Genomic DNA, 17,612 nt, shown 5'->3' on the forward strand with positions numbered 1-17,612 from the left:
ACCCAAGGGACTCAATTTAGTTTCTGCACGTTTGGAGAAAGTTATAAACTACTGCTACATGGATTTTTTAAAGTTTTCTTAACTTTATCTGAGTATTGTTGCTCAATCTATAAAGAATTTGATATGATGCCTTAATGAGAAATGTAGCTCTTTAAGTCTAGTTTTCAGTGGTTTAAGTTGTTTGTAATTTTGATATTTGTACTGAAAGTTATGACCTTTTCACGGACCAAATCGGTGTCCAACATTCTAGTCTCACCGGGCTCAAATCAACCAACCAGCGAACAACATCGCTTCCCATACAAGGCCTCGTACGGAGCCATCTGGATGCTCGACTGATAAGAGTTGTTGTAGGCAAACTATGCTAGAGGTAAAAACTCGTAACTAACACCCGTAAAATGTCCTCCAGAATTTGAATAGTACGCTTGGATTGTCCGCATGTCTTAGGATGAAATGCGGTACTCAGATTGACCCGTGTACCAACTCACGATGTACGACTCTCCATAAGTATAGAGTGAACTGCGTGCCCTGATCACAAATGGTTGAAATGGGCACGCCATGCAGGTACATAATCTCCCAGATGTAAATCTGAGCCAACACTCAGAAGAATAACAGATCATCACAAGAATAATGTGTGCAGACTTAATCAATCAGTCCACAATAACCCAAGCTGCGCCATGCTTCCTCAAGGTCCGTGGTATGCATACGATAAAATCCATATTGATTCACTCACACTTCCATACCGGTATCTCCAATGTATGAGTCAACCCACCCGGTTTCTTATGCTCGTACATCATATGTTGAAATTCAAACACCGAGAGACATGACTGCCAATATCTTTGTTCATCTTCCGCCACCAATAGTGGTGTTTCAAGTCATGGTATATCTTCGTGACCCCTAGGTGAATAGAATTACGCGAACTAGGAGCTTCTTCAAGGATCAGCTCTCTCAACCCATTAATATTTGGAACAAAAATTTGGCCTTGAAGCCGTATGTCACGACCCAAAATCCTAACCTGTCGTGATGGCGCATATCTCGATACTTGGCAAGCCGACAACCTCAATAAACCATAATTTCTTTTATGTTTGAAAATATCATATTTAAACACAATCCACAAGTCTCGCAAATACCGATACAAACACTCCCAAAACCTGGTGTCACTGAGTACATGAGCATCTATATATTACATGTCTGGAAAATACAGTCTATAATAATATGAGACCAAATACAATAAACAAAGTGCAAGGTGTAGTATGAGTATAACCAGCTTAGTAACAATAATAAATAAAGAACTGAAAGTAGTGACGAGCTTCTCACAAAGTTGAAATACAGTACTTTCCAATATAAAAGAGTAGGCATGCTCTCAAGTTCAACATTTAAGATTTCACTGAAATTTCATATCAAGTTTGACCGAAACAGAAAATAATGTTGTTTCCGAAATTTCCAAAACAGTGATACATGACAGCTGGAATACAGAAAATAATGAAATCAATGCATCCTCTAAGAGTAACAGTCACTCAGTCCTCCCATTCACTCCAACCTCACAGTTACTCTTTCCTCACAGTAGGTACCTGTGCTCACTAGGGGTGTGTACAGTCTCCGGAGGGGCTCCTTCAGCCCAAGCGCTATATCAAGCCAATCATGGCATAAATCAATAAAACATATTGCGGCGTGCAGCCCGATCCCATAATATCCTCACAATTAGTCCCCCGGCCTCACTCAGTCATCAATCTCTCCAGTCTCTCGGGCTCTCAGAAATCATGATAATCAGACTGAAATGATAATATGATGTATTAACAAATAGCAACAGAGACTGAGATATGATATGAAATGAATACACTTGACTGAGTGTGAAATTACAATTTGAACATATTATTCAACCACGAAAATAACCCCAGTGGGTATCAATAATAACAGCATATGTCTAAGCATGATTTATAATATAAGTCTCATCTCAATTTTCTCTAACACATAGAGAATGTACTGGTGTCAACAGATTATACATTACAATTCCATGGAATTTGACCAAGTCACAGTTTCTATGGTATACGCCTACACGCCCGTCACCTAGCATGTGCGTCACCTCAAAACTAATCACATAATACATAATCCGGGGTTTCATACCCTCAAGACCAAATTTAGGATTGTTAGTTACCTCAAACCGTATAATTCTTTATTCTGCAATGTCTTTGCCTCGTGAATTGGCCTCCAAACGCCTCGAATCTAGCCATAAATAATTTGATTCAGTCAATAAATTTTATTGGAATTAATTCCATAAGAAAATACTAATTTCCCATAAAAATCTGAAATTTAGCTCAAAAATTACCCGTGGGGCCCACGTCTTGGAACCCGACAAAAGATACAAAATCCGGAAGCCCATTCAACCACGAGTCTAGCCAAACCAATTTTACCAAAATACGACCTCAACTCGACCTTCAAATCTTCAAATCTTTTTTTCAAATCCCTAAATTCAAACCCCCGATTTACACCTCAAAACATGTAATCTAGTCGGATTATTCGATGATAATTCAATATTATGGAGTATAAATGTTCACAAGGGACTTACCTCAAGTTTTCCCGTGAAAACCTCGCTCAAAAATCGCCCAACCCGAGCTTGAAATGCCCAAAAATGGCAAAAAGCTCGGAACCCCTCTGTTTTTGTACTTCCCAGGGGTTTTCGCACCTGCGATGGGAAACACCGCACCTGCTATAATTTCTTCGCACCTGCGGTGTCCGCGCCTGTGATGATATCTTTGCACCTGCGGTCTTCGCACCCGTGGCAAAACTCTCGCACCTGCAATGTTCGCTCCTCCGGTATTCGCTCCCGTGGAAAAACTCTCGCGCCTGCAATGGATTTCTTCGCGCCTGCGGTCTTCGCACTCGCGGAAAAATTCTTCGCACCCACGGTGCCTGGCTAGCCGATGCATTTCCGCTTCTGTGAGTCATGCCTTGCTTCCGCGAGCTCACACCTGCGGCCCTTTTTTGCGCAGGTGCGATCGCACCAAATGCCCGGCTGCTTCAGCTCCTCCTCCAAATCAAAATTCGATCCGTTAAGCATCCGAAACTCACCCGAGGCTCCCGGGACCCATCAAAACATACCGACGTGTCTTAAAACATCATACGAACTTAGTCGAGCCTTTAAATTACATCAAACAACGCTAAAAACACGAATCATACCCCAATTCAAGCCTAATGAACTTTGAAACTTCCAATTTCTAAAAACGACGCCGGAACCTACCAAATCAAGTCCGATTGACCTATTACAATATTTCCGCGAACCTATCAAATCAAACGACAAGAGTCATAAATGACATAACGGACCTATCACAATTTTCAGAATCGCATTTTGACCTCGATATCAAAAAGTCAACCCCCCGGTCAAACTTCCCAAAAATTCAACTTTCGCCATTTCAAGCCTAATTCCACTACGGACCTCCAAATCATTTTCCGGACATGCTCCTAAGTCCAAAATCACCATACGGAGCTATTGGAATCATCAGAATTCAAATCCGAGGTCGTTTACACATAAGTCAACATCTGGTTAACCTTTCCAACTTAAGTTTTCAATTATGAGACTAAGTGCCTCATTTCACTCTGAAATCCTTCCGGACCCGAACCAACTAATCTGGTAAGTCATAAAATAACTGTAAAGAATAACTTGAGTAGTAAATGGGGGAATGAGGTTATAATACTCAAAACGACCGGCCGGGTCATTACACCGCATAACTCAGCTCTCTCGTGAGCCTTTAACTGATGAGATGTGTAGGAAATTACCCTATCATCCTACATCAACAAACCTCCAAATAATTTTCCGGACATGCTCCTAAGTCCAAAATCACCATACGGAGCTATTGGAATCATCAGAATTCAAATCCGAGGTCGTTTACACATAAGTCAACATCTGGTTAACCTTTCCAACTTAAGTTTTCAATTATGAGACTAAGTGCCTCATTTCACTCTGAAATCCTTCCGGACCCGAACCAACTAATCTGGTAAGTCATAAAATAACTGTAAAGAATAACTTGAGTAGTAAATGGGGGAATGAGGTTATAATACTCAAAACGACTGGCCGGGTCATTACACCGCATAACTCAGCTCTCTCGTGAGCCTTTAACTGATGAGATGTGTAGGAAATTACCCTATCATCCTACATCAACAACGTGAAAACCCCAATATGCGATGCCTCACAATACATAGTGTAAGATCCCGAACTTGTAAGTAACACCAATACTAGGGTTGTAGTCAATGTAGTCTTGACCTTCTGAAAGCTCACCTCACACTTGTCAGACCATCTGAAAAGAGCACCACCCTTATCATGATCCAAAATCCCAACCATGGGGCTGTAATGGCGGCTAACATCTATTTGCTAGGGAAAGCCAAATTTAGTTAAAGAATTAACTAGTTTTAACAATATAAAGGAAGAATATTAATAATTAGTGACTGAAATACTCAAAAATTACATAAAATAAATACATAAATAACACGGTCTAAACTAATCCAAGAAATGCGGAGTCACATGCACGATTAGAATACTACAAATATGGTTTGATATAAAATACAACTGTCTGAAATAATAAAAATAGTAAAACAAAATAGAAGGGGACTTTATGGACTGCGAGTGCCGTGCAGCTATATCTCAGGTCTCATGACCCAATTTCCCATATAGGTCGTGATAGCGCCCAACATCGCCGCTAGGCAAGCCGACGGTGAACTAGTCATGTACTTGTTCCTTTTTAATAATTTTAAAGTAGTTGATTTTTTTATTTGTTAAGTAAATAAACTGTGAGAAATTATAGTAAGGTGAAGCACAAGTTAATGAGAGAGTAATACAGTGAAATAAATACTGAAAACTATAAAGTGTCTACTAATATATTCCCAAAACCCGGTATCACAAGTGTATGAGCAATTAGTAGAATATACAAAACACCCATGCTACTTTCTGAAATAAGATAGACAGAAAGTAAATGCAACAAAGAGGTTGCATGTGCTACAGAAGGAACTCAGAGAGCAGCTCACCACTATACCTCTGGGTAACGGGGATGCACGCCTGAATACGGCCCATGACCTCCTGGAAACCTGGTGCGGACATGAAATCCGCTGGGACTGGCTCTGCTGTAGGTAACTCGCCCTGCTTCTCAATAACAGGATCCTCCACTGGATCTACTGGTGGCACAACTGGGGCAACTCCAGGATACCCTCGGCCTCTAGCACGAGTCGGAGCCCTCCCTCGACCTCTAGCAACAGCGGGAGAAGCTCCTCCACGGTCGGGTACATCTGCCTCGCGCGTTCTATCCATTTGTGAGAGAATAAAAGAAAGATAATTAGCACAACATCAACTGCACGATAGGAGATGAAGAAGGAGAAGTTTCCTAATACCCTATAGCCTTTCGAAGATAAGTACAGACGTCTTCGCACTGATCCGCAAGACTCTATTAGGCCTATTCATTACTTGTGAGACCTATGTGAACCTATAGCTCTGATACCAAGTTGTCACGATCCAATTTCTCTTATAGTTCATGATGTCGCCCAACGTCGCCGCTAGGCAAGCCGACGGTGAACTAGTCATGTACTTGTTCCTTTTTAATAATTTTAAAGTAGTTGATTTTTTTATTTTTTAAGTAAATGAACTGTGAGAAATTATAGTAAGGTGAAGCACAAGCTAATGAGAGAGTAATACAGTGAAATAAATACTCAAAACTATAAAGTGTCTACTAACATATTCCCAAAACCCGGTGTCATAAGTGTATGAGCAACTAGTAGAATATATAAAACAATTATGCTACTGTCTGAAATAAGATAGATAGAAAGTAAATACAAAAGAGAGGTTGCGGGTGCTGCAGAACGGACTCAGAGAGCAGCTCACCACTATACCTCGGGGTAACGGGGGTGTGCATCTAAATGACTGCCAGATGCATGTGCCTCAGATCCTGCACGATAAGTGCAGAAGTTTAGCTTGAGTACATAAACAACATGTACCCAGTAAGCATATAGTCTAACCTCAAAGAAGTAGTGATGAGGGGTCGACATCGACACTTACTATGGGCCAAATAACAAGCTACGGAAATTCTAAAAAGGCTATAGAATACATCAATAATAATAATAACACAATAACAAACAGTAAATAAGCGATTTTTTAACTAAGTGTCAATTTAAAATCTCCACTGACACATATGAGCTTCAACAATTACGGGCCATCAAATAAATTATAATTTTCTCAAGTCATGCAAATATATCAAGTGTAATCGGACTACGAACATTATCACGCACGATTTATGTTGAGGTCGTACGGCCCGATCCAGAATATTGTGTACATTGCCGAGGGTCGACCGGCTCAAACCATAGATGCATCTATTATACTGCCGAGGTGTTCATCCCTCTACACAAGAAGAGAGAATACTCTACGAACATTTGATTCAACAGTTATCACAGTACTACTACACACAAGAAGCACAATTTCTATCAACGGTCAAGTAACATGTCAAAACTCAAAGTAAATGAAGTTCAGTCCTTACGAATCCTTTATCAAGTCTCAATATAATTTAAGCACTTAAATTAACAAGTAGAGTGCAAACAATACAAGTAATTTCATGATAGGGTCCTAAAACTATCCGGACATAAGCATGATTTGTAGCTACACACGGACTCTCGTCACTTCGTGCGTATGTAGCACCCACCATTAGAAGCAAATATTAATTTAAAACACCTATGGTGTAAATTCCCTCTTACAAGATTAGGCAGGAGACTTATCTCGTCCCAAACCTCACTTTCCGGTCCACAAATTTACTCTAATGCCTCAAGTTGGTGCCGAACAATACGAAGCTAGTCAAATATTATATAAATTGATAAATATACACTCACAAGTTCATAATTTAGCTATTAGAGTAATTACCCAACCCAAATTGGAAGATTCCTAAAATTCACCCCCGGGCCCACGTGCCCGGATTCTGGAAATTTTCGAAGATAAATGTTACCCATAACCTCACGAACTCAAATATACACTTTCTATCGATTCCATAATCATTTTCGTGGTATAGTCCCATTTATTTTAATCAAAACCTAGGTTTTTCAACTAAACCCATGATTTCTACAATTTACATGTTAAGAATCTACCCAAAATCCGCGTATTAAACCCACATTAAGTAGGAATTACTTACATTACGATGATAGGCAAAAGCCCCCTTCCCAAGAGCTCCAAAGTCGACCTCTCTAGGTGAAAATGGGGGAAAAGAGCTTAAGTCCGAATTAAATGAACATCACTGCCTCCAACGGTCTCGCATCGGCGGCAGCTTCGCCGCTTCTACGGGCAAATGTCTGGTTCTGCGGAACACGAACGACCCAGCACTGGTCGCACCTGTGGAAGAACTCAGCACTTGCGAGCCCACTTCTTCGGCTCGCCTCGCGCACCTGCGACCATGCCCAACTGCCTCCCTCCGCATCTGTGATCCATCCATCACAGAAGCGAGTCCGCTTTTGAGGAAAAAGCTTCTCTTCTACGGACACTGGCCACTCCACTACCAAACACTAGTTTCCCGCAGGTGCGAACGTACCAAAACTGCTTCTTCAGCCATTCTTCCAAGCTCAACCATGTTCCGCACATCATCCGAATTGCACCCGGGGCCCCGTCCAAACATACCAACAAGTTCATAACCATAAAACAGACTTGCTCGAACCCTTGGAATGCGTAAAACAACATCAAAACTAAGTATTACACCCCTAAATCAAATCAAATCAAATTATGAACTTCAAGTTCTTCCAACTTACTCCGAATGCGCCGAAACACACCTAAACTACTCGGAATGACACCAAATTTTGCGTGCAAGTCACAAACCACCATACACAACTATTCCCATGCTCTGAATCCCAAACATAATTTGATAACACCAAAACCTACTTCAACCCATTTTTAAAGAACTAGAAAATCTTCAATGCGCCAACGTTTAATATTAAGCGCTGAAACGCTCCCGGGTCATCCGAAACCCAAACTGAGCATACGCCCACGTCCAAAATCATCGTACAAACCTATTAGGAGCGTCAAATCCTTGTTTTGAGATCTTTTACTCAAAATGTTGACTCAAGTCAAACTTAACCATTTAAAGACATTATTAAGGAACTAAGTGTTCTGATTTCAACCCGAACCCTTCAAAACCCGAACTAACCATCCCCTCAAGTCATAAAATAGAAAAATCAGGTACGAGGAGCCCTAATTAGGGGAACATAAATTTAGAAAGAAAAATAACCGATCAGGTCGTTACAAAGTCAGATCCGAGCAACCTCCTCTATGCGCCACTAGGACCAACACCAGGATCTGTACAAGAAGTTCAGAAGTGTAGTATGAGTTCAACTGACCCCATGTACTCTGCAAGTGTCGAGCCTAACCTCGATAAAGTAGTGATGAGGCTATGGCAAGACACTCACTATAAACTTGTACAAATAATAAATAGAAGACAATATAACTATAGAGAATATGAATAAACTCATAATAATGGGGCCCAAAGGTCAAATAACAGAGGGGCCTAGGTAATAACATTTCACAATCCCTACATCATGGTACCGAAATAGAATATCAGAGCTACAAATAGTTACAACACATCTTACCTCGATGCGGCATGCAACCCGATCCCAATGTTATTTCAATATTTGTTAATGCAACCTGATTCTTATATCATATCAATATCTGTTGTGGCGTGCAACCCGTTTCCATTATCAATTAATTTCAATATTGTTGTAGTGCGCAACTCGTTCTAAATATCAACTCATTAACATGAACAACTCAACACAACCAAATTTAATCCCAACACAAAAGGAAACAAAGCTTATAAAACACCAAAGTAACTACTAGTACAAATAGAGAACAAGCAATATCTCATATTCACAAACCTTGAAAAATCATTAACGTAATACAACGACCAGACCGATAATTTTGAGAATTTGCATCTAGTTCAGCGGATTGAGCTCATGAGTATCTTAATATGATGTATTATGACTTGCGTGTATCGTCGGTTTTGGTTTTTGAGTGATTCTGGATTAATTCGGAAGAATGATTTACAATGTAGAAGCTTTAAGTTGGAAGAGTTGATCAAGTTTGACTTTTGTGTATTTAACCCTAGATCGGAGTTTTAATGGTTCTACTAGATTCGGATGGAGATTTTGGACGGGCATATGCTCGGATTTGCATTTGGATATTTTAGACAGTTTTAGCCATAAAAAGCAAAAATTGACAATTTGAAGATTTGGAATTCATAAGTTTGACTGGCAGTTGACTTCGATATTATCGTGCTTGGATTGTTGTTCTAGGAGTTGGAATAGGTTCGTTATGTCATTTGTAACTTGCGTGCAAAATTTGAGGTCATTCCGAGTTGATTTGAAGTGGTTTGACACGAGTTTTGGAAGTTGAAAGTTCAAAAGGTCATCAAGATTGATTTGAAGTGCGATTCATAGTTTTGATGTTGTTATGAGTGATTTTGAGGCCTCAATTAGGTCCGTTTTATATTTTGGGACTTGTTGGTATGTTTGGAGGGGAACCCGAGAGGCTCAGGTGAGTTTCGGACGTGTTTCGAATCATTTTATCCCATGTTTCATTGCTGATTATTGGTGTTCAGTTGTTCTTTGTGACCAGGAAGATGAGGCAGCGATCGCTAAGTGATTCTTGGAGCTGGGTCTCAATCACGATCGCGACAGGATGAATGCGTTCGCGCGCATAGAGTAAGGGCCTGGTCTTCTTCGCATTCGCATCTGCTTCTACGCGTTTGCGTAGTTTTGAGCTGAGCTAGGCAGATCGATGGTTTCCTCTTCGCATTCGCAATGTTTCTCCCGTGTTCGCGTAGGTCCGATAGTTGTGCGCATCGTGTTCTTGAGGCTTGTACCATGAAGGCACAATGTAATTTGTTAATCGCGAATGCGAGGATTGTTCCGCATTCGCGAAGGGTTCACCTGGGCAGTGCTTATAAGTACTGTATTTTTAGACTGTGTTATTTATCACATTTTGAGTTGGGGAGCTCGGATTTGGATGATTGTGGAGTGAATGTTCACCACATGAATTGGGGTAAGCTTTTTTGACTCGGTTTTGATTATATTCCATGATTCCATCTTCGATTTTGGCATTTTATTGATGATTTCAAAAGAGAAATTGGGGTTTCGTCTAGACTTTTCCAAAGTGAATATTTGAGATTTGAACATCGATTCGGAGTCATGAGTAAAACTAGTATGGTTGAACTCGTAATTGATTGGGTTGTCGGAATTTATGATTTGTAGGATTCCGAGATGCAGGCCCGGGTTTGACTTTTTGGTTGACTTTGTAATTTGACCTTTATCGCTTAAGTTTGTTTCATAAGGCATTATTTGATGTTTTGAGTTGCTTTTGGCTAGTTGCGGACCGTTCGGAGAATGATTAGCACGGGATGGTGATTCTAGAGTATTGTTTGGCTTGCTCGGTATTTGTTTTGGCTAGCTTGAGGTAAGTATATTATCTAAACTTGGTTGAGTCACTAGTTGCCTGAATTATTTTTGATAGCTACGTGCTATGGGTGCACATATGTGGGGTTTGAACCCATGTGCGAGCACCAAGTATTTATCCATGTTCAGGGTAATGCCTAGCTTATGATATGCCTAAAATTGACTGTTAAGTTTTAAACTACAATGTTTCTCATAATTGTAACCTTGTTGTGAATTATTCGAGCCATGTTTGAGGTTACATAGAGGTTATTTCTCTTAATGAACTTGGTATTTTCTATTTCTGTGATAAAATTGCCGATTTGTGCTGTGATAGCACGCTTTTCACATGCCTACGCCTTAGCATGTCATTTTTACTAGTCCAGGAGCATAAAATCTGTTATTCATTAATCATATACATGTATTCTTGTATATTTTCTTCTATGTGATATGTTTTGGACTGGAAGCTTGTGACCACGGCGGGAGGAATGTGTTGTTATGCATGTGACCATGCCGCGCAAATTGTATGGTTATGCCTGTGACCATGCCGAAAAGATTGTATTGTTATGCCTATGACCACGTCGGGCGGATTGTGATGTATCCTATGACCACGCTGGGCGGATCCGTTATATTGAGCTTATGACCACGCCAGACGGATTATGATATTGAGCTTGTGACCAGGCCGGGTTGGTAGCGCATCAAATTGGCCGTGCTTGCATGTGGATACTGATCAATCCCCCTAGGGTCACCTTCTCATGTGCCTTCTTGATGGTGTACATGCGGATTGTGAAAAACCGATGAATTTCTGGTTGATGTGAGCTTTTGGAGAGCTAGTTATTATTCTTTGGATCGGGTTGCACGCCGGAACAACCCTTATTTGCTTATTGTTATTTAGATCGGGTTGCGCGCAACAACACACTGATTTTTGGTTATTGCATTTCATCTTTACTTAAAATTTTCTTGACTGTTTACCTTATTTACTGGCATATCTTCCTTATATGCTGGATTGCTGACTGAGTAGAACACTTTAAAACATGAATTGGGAGCACAAATGTGGTTTTTACCTGTGATTTTCATGATTTGATCATATATCTATTCTATACTTGTTGAATTTATGAACTGTACATGTGATAGCGAGTATCATTTATAATTCTTGCTTCTATTACCTTGTCGAGGTTAGTTACGATACTTATTGAGTACATGAGGTCAGTTGTACTCATACTATACTTCTTCACCTTGCGTGCAGATCTTGGAGCTGATGCTACTGAGTATGGCGGGAGCCGGCGTCGAGGATGTACATGCTTCCAAACATAGCTACCACATGTTCTTGGTAGTCTGGATTTTGATTCTGTTTATGTACACTTCAAACAGATGTTGTATTATTTTCCTATCAATTTTGTAAATCTAAGTCTTAGTGGCTCATGACTTATACTACTAGTTCTTGGGGAACTGTATAATATTCATTTATTTCACTTTTTTACACTTATCATTATCATTAAATTGTGGTTACTATTATTTGGTTTACCTAGCAGATTGGGTTAGGTGCCATCACGACTAATTGGATTTTTGGGTCGTGACATGCAAGAATAGCTAAATGACTCGCACAATCAGATACAACATAATAAAGTGCAACAAGTAAGGTAATGACAATAAAGGCAAGTACGAGCATGAAAAAATGAAGACATACCATTAATAAAGGTAGGAACATATAGCAAGTAAGCATATATTGATCGATGAATGGATAAACCGAAACATGTAACAACTAAATAACATATAACAAATAAGGCATGAATAACAAGTAAGGACATGTAGCAATCAAAGTAGGTAACGAGATATAACATGAAATAATTGATGATATAAAGGTAAATAACCCAACCCATATGCTTTATCCCATGACAATGCATATACATGTCACTTCGCATATACGGAGTCCCCACACATAGTTCACATCGTTAATAGACGAAACAAGTCCAAATTCCCTCGAGTCAAAATTAAACACGATAGTTACCTCTTTCTGCAACCAAATCAATAATCAACCATGACTTTTCCTTTCGAACAAGCCTCCAAACAACCGAATATAACCAATTATCATTCAAACAAGTAACAATAAGGTATAGAAACTACCCACAAATGAAAAAGGTTCAATCTTTAGCTAAATTAAAAAAGTCAACAAAAGTCAACCTTGGGGTCGTCTGGTTGAAATTCGAGATTCAGACCAAATCTCAATTATCCATTCACCCCGAGCCCAGTTGTGTGATTTATTTTAAAATACGCCCTCAATTTTTGGTCTAAATATCAATTTTACAAAATTCCTAAATTATACACAAAACCTCAAATTTCTACGTTGAAATCCATACGTTTGATAAAAGAAATTCATGAAAAATAGTTGAAATTGATTGAAATAGTTAAAGGTGCTGACAGATAAATTGGGAAGAAAATTCCCTCTAGAAATTTCCTCTATGGAGTCTAGGGTTGAAAAATGAGCTAAGTCCCGACTTTTCCATTTTTTACCCAGTTGCTGGTATCCTACTTGTTCGCAATTGCGAAAATCGCAAATGCGAAACACTAGTCACAAATGCAAAAAGTGCCCCCAACCTACATAAGTTGCAAATGCGCCAAAACCTCTCATTTGCGAGACCCCCTTCCGTCACAAATACGGTCAAAGATTCGCATTTGCAAATGTCCCTATTCTAGTACAAAGTCGCAAAAGCGACTAATGTTTAGCAAAAGCTATCCTAGCATGTCTGCAATTGCGAACACTTCTTCATAAATGTGAAGTTGCCTTGCCCGACCCTTTATTCAAAATGCGAACTCGACTTTTCAAATGTGGAGTTCACATTTGCGAACAGGTCCTCGCAAATGCGAGACCCGCAATTTAACACAGTAATAAAATCCCACTAGGTATTCCGGATCAATCTGCAATGCATCTGAAACTCACCCGGGCCTCTCGGGCTCCAAATTTAACATGCACACAAGTGTAATAACATCCTAAAAACTTGCTTGCTACCTCAACTCACCAAAATAATAACAATTAACAAGAATCGATCATCAAAACTCAAGATTTCAACTTTAAAACATAATTTTTACAATCTTTCATAGAATGCGCCGAAATGCGCTCGGGTCACTCGACCCCCAAATAAATGTGCATATAAGTCCAAAAACATCATACAAACATACCAGAATCGTCAAATTACCTATCCAAGGTCATTTACCAAAACGGTCAACTCAAGCCTCGTTTTAAGTAAAAAATCACTTTTTCTTCAAAATTTTACGTAAATGCTTTCCTAAAAATGACACGGACCATGAAAAGAAGCAATAAACATCAAATGAAGCTATGAAAGGTCTCGTAACAAAGGAATTAAGGATAGTACTCAAATCGACCTATCGGGTTGTCACATTCTCCACCTCTAAAAGAAAAGTTCGTCCTTGAACGGATATAGAAATGTACCTAGACTGGCAAAAAGGTTGGGGTATCTACTCCGCATTTCGGTCTCAGACTCCCACCTACCCTCCTCAATCGGCTGACCACTCCATTGCACTTTCACATAAGGAAAACTCTGGGATCTTAGCTTACGAATCTGTCGGTATTTGATATCCACAAGCTCTTCTTCATAGGTCAAATTTTCATCGAGTTGCACCGTGCTGAAGTCTAAAACATATGACCTATTCTCATGGTACTTCCGAAGCATGGAGATGTGAAATATCATATGTACCCCTACTATGCTAGGAAGATTTGAAAACCTATAAGCAACATCCCCAACTCTCTCCAGGATCTCAAACGGGTTAATAAACCATGGGCTCAACTTGCCCTTCTCCCCAAACAACATTACGCCCTTCATAGGGAACACTCGGAGAAGAGCCTTCTTACCCACCATGTAAGCCACATATCGAATATCCCGGTCCACATAACTCTTTTTCCTGGACTTAGTTGTACGAAATCACTCCTGAATCACCTTTACCTTTTCCAAAGAACCATGGACCAGATCAGTGTCCAACAATCTAGGCTCTGCGGGCTCAAACTAACCAACCGACGAACGACATCGCCTCTCATATGAGGCCTCGTACGAAGACAGCTGGATGATTGAGTAATAGCTGTTGTTGTAGTTGAACTCCTCTAGAGGTAAAAACTGATCCACCGACTCCCAAAATCTATATAGCATGCCTGCAACATGTCCTCCAATATCTAAATAATGCGCTCGGACAGTCCGCCAATCTCAGGATGAAATGCGGTACACAGATTGATCCAAGTACCTAACTCATGCTACATGTCTCTCCAAAATGTGATATGAACTGCGTGGCTTGGTTAGAAATAATAAAAATGGGCATGCTATGAAGGTGGATAATCTCCCAAATGTAAATCTGAGCCAACCGCTCTAAAGAATAGGAAGTCATCACCAGAATGAAGTATGGGGACTTAGTCAACCGGTCCATAATAACCCATACTGTGTCGTATTTTCTCAAGGTCCATGGTAAGCCTACCACAAAAACTATAGTGATGCACTCCCACTTCCACCTCAGTATCTGCAATCTCTGAGTTGACTCACCCGGTTTCTGATGCTCGCACTTTACTAATTGATAATTTAAACACCAAGACACATGACTGACAATATCTTTCTTTATTCTCCGCCACTGAGAGTGATGTTCAAGTCATGGTATATCTTCGTGACACCTGGGTGAATGGAATAGTACAAACTGTGAGGCTCCTCAAGGATCAGCTCTCTCAACCCATCAACATTTGGAATACAAATCTGCCCCTGAAGCCGCATAACACCCTCATGTCCAATCACAACCACCTTAGCATCACCCCGCTGCACTATGTCTCTCAACACCAAAAAGTGAGAATCATCAAATTGGCGAGCCTTGATACGCTCCAACAATAATGACTGTGCCACAACACAAGCAAGAACCTTGCTAGGCTCCGAAACATCCAACCTCACGAACTGATTGGCAAAAGCCTGAACATCTATGGCTACTAGCCTCTCAACTATTGGTAAATATGCCAAACTACACATGCTCTTAGCCTTCCTACTCAATGCATCATCTACTACAATGGCCTTCCCCTCGTGATATAATATTATGATATCATAGTCTTTCAATAACTCTAACCATCTCCGCTACCGCAAATTAAGGTCCTTTTACTTGAATAGGTGCTAGAGACTCCGATGGTCGGTATAGACCTCACATGGAATGTTGTATAGATAGTGCCTCCAAACCTTCAGCGCGTGAACAATGGCTGCCAACTCTAAATCATGCACAAGATAATTCTTCTCAAGAACCTTCAACCGCCAAGATGCGTAGGCAATCATCCTACAATCCTGCATCAATACTGCATGAAGTCCAATATGCGATGCATCACAATACACGGTGTAGGATCCCGAACTTATAAACAACACCAACATTGCAGTTGTAGTCAATGTAGTATTGAGCTTCTGGAAGCTCACCTCACACTTGTCAGACCATTTAAAAAAGCACCCTCCTGGGTCAATATAATACTTCATATTTAAGTTAGGGTATATTGGTCTTTTAACATAAATTAACTTTAAAAACAAATAAACAAAGGAAAAGAAAAGAAGAAAACCTAGTCAATTAACATAAGGGCCAAAGCCCACTGGAACGAAAAGAAAAGGGGTCTTATGGATGGGGAAACGCAACAATTGCTGCTAACAAAGTTAGAAGAGAAGAAAAAAAAGAGAACAAAAGATTAGGAGGAGGAAAGCAATGAGAGCTTCTGGTTCTAAAGTAAGGGGAAACAATCAAGCAGAGTTCCATAGCTACTAGCAACCTGATGCTTCAATATAATTATTCCCAAGTCCCAACCATTGTTATTTCTAAATTCAAAGTATATTTTAGTATTCCATTGATACGAATATCTTTGATTTATCATGATTTTAGTTAAATAGTGATATTGGTAACTTAGTGAATTTCAATTGAAGTGGATGCAAGAATGATCATGAAAATAAATATCAGATTTTATATTTGATGGATTAATTGAAAAAGAATCAGATTTGTAATTAGTTTTTTCTGAAAATTTAACAATTTATATAGATTGTGAATAGATTATTGAATACCACAAAGAGATAGAGGTACTGGAGTATGTTTGAGTGTATAATTCGCTTTAGAAATCTACCTTGATAAAGACATGGGCAATTAGTGCTTAAACAAGGATGAGAATCATTTAAACAAAATATATATATATATATATATATATATATATATATATATATATATATATATAATAGTTTCGCTATAACAACTTTCCTTAGTCTCAAATATTTACCAAGACTAAAGAATACAAGTAAGGCAGAGGAATATTTTTAGAGGCATGGACACAAATTCAACTTGACAAATTGAGAATCAAACATTGAAACCTTAAGAATAGGATATCTTGAATTAGTTACAAAGTAGCTTATACAAGTAAGTTAACACTAGATCAATATGATGTCATTATAGATTGATTGAAGGAAGCCCCATGTATTGCTTGAGGTGACGCGTTTGATATTTCGGCACGAGTACTGTGAGTAGTAATCTTACCGCAATTTGTGTTTCCATAACCTGCATGGTTTATACATTATTTTGAAAAAAAATATGTATTACCGAATGTTTGAAATTGCATGTGGGACAAGTCTTTTACTTAATATGATACTGAATAGTTTACTTGAGATGTTTACAGTTATTTAAAATATTCTCACTGTTACTAGATATATTTTACTATTACTAGAGATATGATTACCGTTACCAAAATTGGATTACGTGATTTGATAAAAATTGAAATGCCCTATACTGTTTTGAAAATGCTTCCATGTGAAGATTTACTTTTACAAAGAAAAGTATGAAGGGGAGGAGACTTTGAAGGATCCCGTAACTAACAGTGGGTTTGTTAGGCCTGATACACCTTGTATTTACCGATTACCGAGTACAATTATAGCCCTCGCTAGTGGAAAGGTAGAACTAGCATACAATTATAGTTTTCCCTCGAGTAGGGACCTATAATTATATTTAACTCCTTTTACAAAGGGGTCCACACAGTAATACAGATTACATGATCCTTTTCTGGAAACCTCCCAAATATAAAGATTTGCTATGACACAGTATTTACCGAGTTTATTACTAAATTGTTAAATAGATTTTGTTACAAGAAACATATGATGAGATTGATTATTATTACCGTTTTAAAAAGGGAATTTTAT

The 17,612-nt window shown here is 39.2% G+C and overlaps 1 protein-coding gene across 1 annotated transcript; it reads right to left on the reverse strand.

Annotated features, from left to right (window-relative positions):
• Positions 1-13,832: 13,832 nt before the first annotated feature.
• LOC138899107 (uncharacterized) lies at positions 13,833-14,300 on the reverse strand. Its single transcript, XM_070185224.1, has one exon. It carries the CDS (start codon positions 14,298-14,300, stop codon positions 13,833-13,835), a length of 468 nt encoding a protein of 155 aa, XP_070041325.1.
• Between the last annotated feature and the right edge of the window lie 3,312 nt (positions 14,301-17,612).

Source organism: Nicotiana tomentosiformis, chromosome 9 (genome assembly GCF_000390325.3).
Source record: "Nicotiana tomentosiformis chromosome 9, ASM39032v3, whole genome shotgun sequence".
In the NCBI taxonomy this organism is placed as follows: domain Eukaryota; kingdom Viridiplantae; phylum Streptophyta; class Magnoliopsida; order Solanales; family Solanaceae; genus Nicotiana; species Nicotiana tomentosiformis.